This window comes from Octodon degus, unplaced genomic scaffold (assembly GCF_000260255.1).
Source record: "Octodon degus isolate 3935 unplaced genomic scaffold, OctDeg1.0 scaffold00001, whole genome shotgun sequence".
Lineage (NCBI taxonomy): Eukaryota > Metazoa > Chordata > Mammalia > Rodentia > Octodontidae > Octodon > Octodon degus.
Genome location: NW_004524577.1, coordinates 8,130,759 through 8,138,672, shown reverse-complemented (window position 1 = coordinate 8,138,672; position 7,914 = coordinate 8,130,759). Strand labels below are relative to the sequence as shown.

The window sequence follows — 7,914 nt, the reverse complement described above, 5'->3', positions numbered from 1 at the left end:
CCTGGCAAGCGCAAGGGCCTTAGTTCAATCCCTGGTAAAAAAAAAAAAAAAAAAAAAGTGCAAGAGAAGAAGGAGGAGGAAGAAGAGGAGCAGGAGGAGAAAGAACCCTTTGGGGGATGGGACACAGCTCAGTGGTAGTGAATGCTTAGTGCCCAAGGCCCTGGGTTGCATCTCCAGCATGAGAAAAAAATCTATTACATGACCTAGAAAATTAGTGGTCTTTTGTGCCTACAATCCTATTATGGCTTTTGTTCCACTCAGACCTGGGAGCTTTTTTTTCTTTTTACCATCATGGTAAAGTTTTTGTGGAACCCACTGAAGAGGGCAGGTAGCTTGCTTCCTTGCTGCCCATTTCCCACCTCTCACCATGGTGACAGGGCCACATGGGGGCCTGAGATAAAGGCACGTGGAAAGTGGAAGGGTTGGAGCTGCCAATAGGGGTGATGGGCAAAGCAATCTGGGAGGCAGGAACCCCGGATCTTCTCAGTTGTGGCTTTCACAGTTTGAGTACCTCAGCCTCCTGCACTGTCTGCCCCTTTGTTTGCTGTGTTCAACTTCCTGCCCTAAGAGGGGAAGTGGGCAGTGATCGCAGGTGCAGCGGCAACTACCGCAGCCATGGTAAGTCCTAATCCCCAGAAACCGGGACATCTCAAGCCTAGCCCCCTTTCCTCAACGTCTCTGGACCCAGGCTGACCTGCAGCAGGTGGTCCCAGCCCTCAGATTCAGGTGGGACCCTGCCTGCCACTCTCAGGAGCCTCATGTCACCCCTTTAATCTGCCAACAGGACAAGGAGTATGTGGGTTTCTCGGCCCTCCCCAGCCAGCTGCACAGGAAGTCTGTCAAGAAAGGGTTTGACTTCACACTCATGGTGGCAGGTCAGGGGGCTCTGGAGAGGAGGGGTGACAGTGGAGGTGTCCTCAGGAGGCCCTGGATGTCCCCTCATCTGACCTATACTGCCCACAGGGGAGTCAGGACTGGGCAAATCCACCCTCATCAACAGCCTGTTCCTCACCAACCTCTATGAGGACCGACAGGTGCCAGAGGCCAGTGGTGAGTCACCCTTGTCCTTCTCAGGGACTGTCCTCAGCTGTGTCTGGCCTGATTTGCACTTGTTTCCTTTCTCCCTGGGAACCGAGGCACCACTGGTTTTCTCTGAGGATGTTTCCTCTCTGAAAGAATGGGTAGGGGCAGCTGGGATGGGGGAAGGGAAACTGTCCTGCCTTGGCCCCCTACAGCTTCCCCACCTCTCCTGTTCCCCACAGCTCGCTTGACACAAACGCTGACCATTGAGCGCCGGAGCGTGGAGATAGAAGAGGGGGGAATCAAGGTGAAGCTGACCTTGGTGGACACTCCTGGCTTTGGGGATGCTGTGGATTGCTCCGACTGGTGAGGAGGCTGGGAAGGGACAGCACTAGGCTTCTTAGTGAGTACTGGGGAGGGGGTCAGTTACAGGGTTGACTTGTCCTGGCTCCCTGATCCAGAAAGAGGTGTCTGTTTCTTTTCTTCTTTTTCTTTTTGTTGTTTTGAGACAAGTTCTCACTATGTAGCCCAGCTGGCCTCGAACTCCTAGCCATCCTCCTGCCTCAGCCTCCCAAGCACTAGGATTACAGGCATATGTACCACACTTGGCAGAAAGCATCTGTTTCTGGAAGCCATCCAGCCTGAGGTGTGCTTTTTGACACCTGCATCCCATCACTTTCCCTCTACTCAGGCAGAAAGCATCTGTTTCTGGAAGCCATCCAGCCTGAGGTGTGCTTTTTGACACCTGCATCCCATCACTTTCCCTCTACTCAGGCTCCCGTGGTACTGGCTAGCTTTGTCCCCTTCTCTGCCCTGTGGCTTCTGATTTTTTGTTGTTATTGTTGTATCAGGGTTTGAACTCAGAACCTTGCACTTGCCACACAGGCGCTTATGCTGCTGAGCTATCTCCCTGGCCCTGGCTTCTGATCACGTCCTCTCCCCGTTCCCTAGCTGGCTGCCAGTGGTTCGATACGTTGAGGAGCAATTTGAGCAGTATCTCCGGGATGAAAGTGGCTTGAATCGGAAGAACATCCAGGATTCTCGAGTCCACTGCTGCCTCTACTTCATCTCACCCTTCGGCCGGGGGTAGGGGGTCGAACGCCTGGGGAGGGACTGGGGGCCTCTGCACTCTGGGGCCAGGCCCTGACCAAACCCTGGGTGCAGGCTTCGGCCCCTGGATGTGGCCTTCCTCCGGGCCATGCATGAGAAAGTCAACATCATCCCAGTCATTGGCAAAGCAGATGTCCTGATGCCTAAGGAGACCCAGGCTCTCAAGCAGAAGGTATGGACGGTGACCTCTGACCTTTGACCCTAAGTGCGGCCTTGAACCTTCAGTCCTCCTGCCTCAGCCTCTAGTGTGCTGGGATTACAGCATGTGCCACCAAGTCCAGCTTTTGGGATGCCCTTTTGAGAATTCAAGGTGTCAAGCTAGATTTTGAAGAAAGTTTCCAAGGAGGTAGGTAGGAAGCTGACAGAGGTAGCCATGTGTCTAAAGGCTCAGAACAAGATGGCAGGTGTGGTATGCACATCTCTAATCCCCGCACTTAGGAGGCTGGGGCAGGAGGATCACTGCAAACTCCAGGCCAGCCTGGCTATACAGTGAATTCAAGGCCAGCCTGAACTACATAGCAAGACCCTGTCTCAAAATAGCAAACAGGGGCCAGGAAGATAGCTCAGTAGAATAAGTGCTTGCCTGGCAAGCGCAAGGACCTGAATTCAGTCCCCAGTTCTGCAAAAAAAAAAAAAAAAAAAAAAAAAAAAAAAAAAAAAAAAAAAAAAAAAAAACCCCCAAAAAAAAAAAAATTTTTTGGATGGATTTGCAGATCCAGGGCCTAAAGGACGCTGGCACTCTGATGAGACATTCCTCTGGCCCAAGCTGCTAAGGAGCCCCAACCCCAGAATCTCTGAAGCCCTCTCCTATTGTTTTGTTCTCTCTCTCCTAGTCTCTTTCTATTTGTCCCCTTGTAAAATCTAAGTTTCTAACCATCTATGTCTTTTGATCACTCTGTATGTCCATCTCTCACTTTCTCTATCTCTCTACGCTTGCCTCAGGGTCTCTGGCCTTCTAATGCCAGTGGTTCATGGCCTTTTTTGATGGTACCGGGGATTGAACTCAAGGTCTTCGCACTGAGTTGCATCCCTAGATTTTTATTTTGAGTCAGGTTCTTGCTAAGTTCAAGGCAGGGCCTTGTACTTGTGATCCTCCTGCTCCAGCCTCTCGGCGTTGAGATCACAGGTGTGCACCCCTGACTTCCTTTCTCTGCCTCTGTCCCCTCTGAGATTCGGGACCAGTTGAAGGAGGAGCAGATCAACATCTACCAGTTCCCAGAATGTGACTCGGATGAGGACGAGGAGTTCAAGAGGCAGGACGCCGAGATGAAGGTGGGACAGTGGGAGAGGTGTAGGCAGAGGAGGAGGCTATCAAAGAGGCTTCTGCCCCAGGTACCAAGGTGACCCCTGCCCCTGCCGCCTAGGGAAGGATTCCTTTCGCAGTCGTGGGTTCCTGCGAGGTGGTGAGGGAAGGCGGGACAACCAGACCAGTGAGGGGGCGCTGCTATTCCTGGGGCACCGTGGAGGGTAAGGCCAGGCGTGCAGGGAGCCCAGACTGTGTTCTATAGGGGTGGGCTTTGGTCTTGGGAATTCCTCGGAGCTAAAAAAGGGGCCCTTGGGCTGCAAACTGCGCGGCCCACCAGGAGGGTGGGACTGGACCGAAGTGCCTCGACACCCGCTGGCCCGCCCCCTAGTGGAGAATCCGCACCACTGCGATTTCCTGAACCTGAGACGGATGCTGGTGCAGACCCACCTGCAGGACCTGAAAGAGGTGACGCACGACCTGCTCTACGAGGGCTACCGGGCCCGCTGCCTGCAGAGCCTGGCCCGGCCGGGGGCGAGGGATCGAGCCAGCCGCAGGTGAGAGCCGGTGCCAGCTGTTTCGGTGCTTCCAGAGGTTCCTTTTGAGGTGCCCTGGGAAGGCCCCTCCATGACTTCGCCTCCTCCCCACCCAGATCTCACCTCCATACTTGGCGGTACTGGAGACCGAACCACATCCTTTGCGCCAAGCTACATACACAGCCCTTCTCCGGGAGAGGGTCTCGCTAACTTTCCCTGGTAGACTCAAATTCACGATCCTCCGCTTCAGCCTCCCCACCCAATTCAGGGATTACAGGCGTGCGCCACCATGTTTACTCTTCGCCAACTCATTTGATCTCTCGACTTCGCATGTGTACTCGCCTGGGCCTCTGGGATCCAAATTCACACCCCACACCCCACACCCGCCTCCTATCTCTGACCTGTTCCCTTTCCTCTCCTTGCAGCAAGCTTTCCCGCCAGAGCACCACTGAGATCCCGCTACCCTTGCTGCCTCTGGCCGAGACGGAGAAGCTGATCCGAGAGAAGGACGAAGAGGTGAGCAGGCACCTTGCTTCTCCTCTAAGCGTAGCCCCAGACCCCACCCGAGCCCACCACCTGCTCTCTCCCCGCACAGCTGCGCCGCATGCAGGAGATGCTGGAGAAGATGCAGGCGCAGATGCAGCAGAGCCAGGTCCCCGGGGAGCAGTCAGACACTCTCTGAGGAGCGGCCCTCATGCCCTGCCCTGCCCTGCCGGGTCCTCCCTACCTGGGTGCCAGCATCTACGTAAAGGGAAGCCAGCCCCAGCCCCTGGTCACCCTTCTCCTCTGTGGAGCGTGCCCCGCCCCTCTTCCTCATACTCTGTTTGCAATAAATAAATAAATAAAAATTAAAAAAAAAAAAAAAAACAGCTTCCCCAAAGACCTTTGAGTCTTCCTTCTAGCGGTGGGGTTCGCCTGTAAAAGGCTGAGGCAGGAGGATTGCCACTGGCCTAAACTACATAGCTAGAGCTTGTCTCAAAAAATAATAATAAATAATAATAGTAAAATAAAACAAACAAGGGCCTGCCAGACAGCTCAGCGAACTAAAGCGCCTGTTTAGGCAGAGCGCAGGACCGAGGTTTGATCCCCGGTGTGCTGTGCCCTTTAAGTCCCTGGGACATGCTGAGAAGGCAATTGAGACTGGGCGCGCCCGTAATCCTAGCACTGGGAGGCTGAAAACAGGACAGTCACGAGTCTGATCTGTGTAGTGAGACCCTGTAGACCCTGTACTAAATACATTACATATATAAAAAAAAAGAATGTGGAGATGTAGTTAAGTGTAAAGACCCTGGGTTAGATTCCCAGTATCTCCAAAAAACCCGTAACAAATTATACTAAAGATGTCGCCAATAAGAAACAAAAGACCAGTTGAATTTTATTGGGAGTCCAGGGTGGAAGCTGGAAGCTCTGGCCACCAGAGGCCTAAAAGGCCACTACTCCTGGTCCTTGGCATCACCGTGCGTGATGACGTAGCAGATGTTCTTGTAATCCACGTTGCCACCCACATCTGGGGGGAAGGCTGCCCACATGTTCTTGATCTGGGGACAGGCAGAGAGAGAGGCTCAAGGGCGTCTGGGACCTGTTTGTGTGCTCCCAGTCCAGGTCCCTCCGCCTCGCCCAGCCCCTCCCCCACTTACCTCCTCGGGGGTGAAGCGGTCACACTGCGTGGTAAGCAGTTCTTCCAGGCTGGAGAGGGGCAGACGGAAATTTGAGATTTCTTCCGGTCTGTTCCCTCTCATTTCATCCCCATTGCCACGCCCAGCCCTCCCTGAAAACTGGGGTCCCCCTTAGATCCTTTTCTGAGCCCCCTGCTTGCTTTTCTTTCTCCATCCACAGAGAAGAGGTGGACCAATCATCGGTCCTCATCTCTTATCTCCTCCTCACTTGAGCAGCGCTGCTCAGAGCTGAAAGCTTTCTGAGAGGGAGCCGCTAGCTGCAGGGGCCACTTACAACTGCTTCTTGATGGTGCCCTTCCCCTCCGGGTCCAGGACCTTGAAGGCGCCGGTGATCACATCCTCAGGATCCGCACCTGAGGAGTCAGAGGGCACAGAGTCCCGAGGGTCCCCGAAAGTCTGGGCAGGGGCAGCCGGGGGTTGGATGGGGGACACACCACTCACCCTTGAGCTTCTCTCCGAACATGGTCAGGAAGACGGTGAAGTTAATAGGACCACTGGCTTCCTTCATCATGGCGTCCAGCTCCTCATTCTTCACATTCAGGCGGCCTGGGGTGGGCAGGGGCTGAGGCTGAGTCTTAATTATTTGACCCATTTGTCAGATAGGTACTGGGGCTCAACTTGGAGCTGACAGGGATGGAAGGCAAGGTCCCCAATCCCTACCCTCAGCCCCATTCGCGCACACACACTGAATATTTATTGACTTACCCATGGCTGCAAAGGTGTCCCTGAGGTCCTCTTTGTCAATAATGCCATCTCGGTTCTGGTCAATTACTGTGAAGGCCTGGGGGTGGGGGGCAGGGGCAGGGAGAGTGTGAGACCCACGGGCAGGGCCGGGCAGGGATGGAGTCTCTGGTGACTTTTCTGCATCCCTACCGCAGCCAGATCAGATTCTGGCCCCTGCCCAGCTGTCCTCTACCACCCCAGCAGAAAGGGGAGGAAGGAATTCTAAACCCGGCCCTCCCTCAGCAGGTGCACATTCCACGGAGGGGGTAGGGTGGAAGAGGCCTTCGAAGCCCTCACCTCCTTGAACTCCTGGATCTGGGTCTGGTCGAACATGGAGAAGACGTTGGAGCTTCCGCCCTCTGCTGCTGCCCTCCTCTTGGCTTTCTTGGGTGCCTGGGGAGTGAGAGGTGGGCACAGAGGGGCTGGGGCAGGCCCTGTAGCTCTCAGGAGGAAATGGATTAGACCCAGGGTTCACTGTTTTTGTTTGGCTGTTTGTCTTTTTGAGACAAGGTCTTGCTATGCAGTTCCAGCTGGCCTTGAGCTCATTTTGTAGCTCAGGCTGGTCTTGAACTTGCAATGATCCTCCTGCCTCAGCCTCCCGAGTGCTGGGATTACAGGCACACACCACCACACCTGGCTTCTTTGGCTTTTTGAGACAGGGTTTTGCTGTTTCCCAGTTGATCTTGAACTCCTCAAGTGATCCTCTCTGTACCTTCCAAGTGTCAGGGACCCTGGGCAGAGCCACCACGCCCAGCCACACCCGGAACTCTTTGGGTCTCTTTCTCTAAAATGACTTCCCCATCTTGGAGTTTGAGTGCACCCATGAAGGGATTGTTTGCTTCCTTCAGAGGCCCACCTCCCAGCCCTTCCCCACCTTCCCTTCTCCATGCCCTCGGCGGCCTCCTCAGAGCCCTAGGCCACCCGTGTGGCCCGTGTGGCCTGGATCCACTCATCTCACCTGCCCAAACCTCTCATTTACAAAACGAGAGTGGGAGTCCTCTAGCAGGTCTCAGAGGACGTTAGGGAAGGGATGAAAGTGGGCTATGAGGGGGACCAGACCCTGTCAGTGGAGTGTCTGGACAGATAATCCGCTCCTTCTTTAAGCTATTGCTCTGTTTCCCTCTAGGGATATCAAGGAAGCCAGGAGTCATCTTTGTATCAGTTGTTGGACTGGGAAGTGGCTACTTTCTTTCACAGCATGAAGCTCCCTGGAGTCTAAGGGATCCGGCCAGCAGGGGCTGGGGCTGCTCACTCACCATGGCTTAGGTCTCCTGGAGCGGGGCAGTGGCTCTGGCTGGAAAGAAGCGGAGAGTCAGCCTGGTGCAGGCCTTCTGGGGTTATATAGTCCTACCACAGGGAGCCCTTAACTAAATACCAGGGTAACCTTAGCCCTGTGGGTGCCCACCCCAGGTACCAAAATAGCCCAGCTCTGGGCCTCTCCTTTCTTGGAGGGCCCACAGCAGCTGGATCCCAGGGAGGGAGGAGGGAGTGGGTCTTGGGATGCATGTCTCATTAGGAGCTAGGCAGGAGGAGTTGTGCTTTCCTTCCCAAGGGGGCTGGAATATGCCAGAGTTTAGAGGTTTAGAGGGGCTGAAGCTGGGGGGGG

General features: G+C 54.6%; 2 protein-coding genes across 2 annotated transcripts; one reads left to right on the top strand and one right to left on the bottom strand.

Annotated features, from left to right (window-relative positions):
- The first annotated feature begins 171 nt into the window (after positions 1–171).
- Sept1 (septin 1) lies at positions 172–4,728 on the top strand. The gene is made up of 11 exons (XM_004622969.3): positions 172–618; positions 785–875; positions 964–1,050; positions 1,263–1,386; positions 1,972–2,106; positions 2,185–2,302; positions 3,301–3,402; positions 3,495–3,597; positions 3,765–3,930; positions 4,335–4,425; positions 4,505–4,728. The coding sequence occupies exons 1-11, from the start codon at positions 616–618 to the stop codon at positions 4,589–4,591; spliced, it is 1,107 nt and encodes a 368-aa protein (XP_004623026.1). The 5' UTR covers positions 172–615; the 3' UTR covers positions 4,592–4,728.
- A 531-nt stretch (positions 4,729–5,259) lies between these two features.
- Mylpf (myosin light chain, phosphorylatable, fast skeletal muscle) lies at positions 5,260–7,672 on the bottom strand. The gene is made up of 7 exons (XM_012513453.2): positions 7,565–7,672; positions 6,606–6,701; positions 6,291–6,366; positions 6,027–6,131; positions 5,860–5,938; positions 5,547–5,595; positions 5,260–5,447 (listed from the first exon to the last, which is right to left on the bottom strand). The coding sequence occupies exons 1-7, from the start codon at positions 7,565–7,567 to the stop codon at positions 5,343–5,345; spliced, it is 513 nt and encodes a 170-aa protein (XP_012368907.2). The 5' UTR covers positions 7,568–7,672; the 3' UTR covers positions 5,260–5,342.
- Between the last annotated feature and the right edge of the window lie 242 nt (positions 7,673–7,914).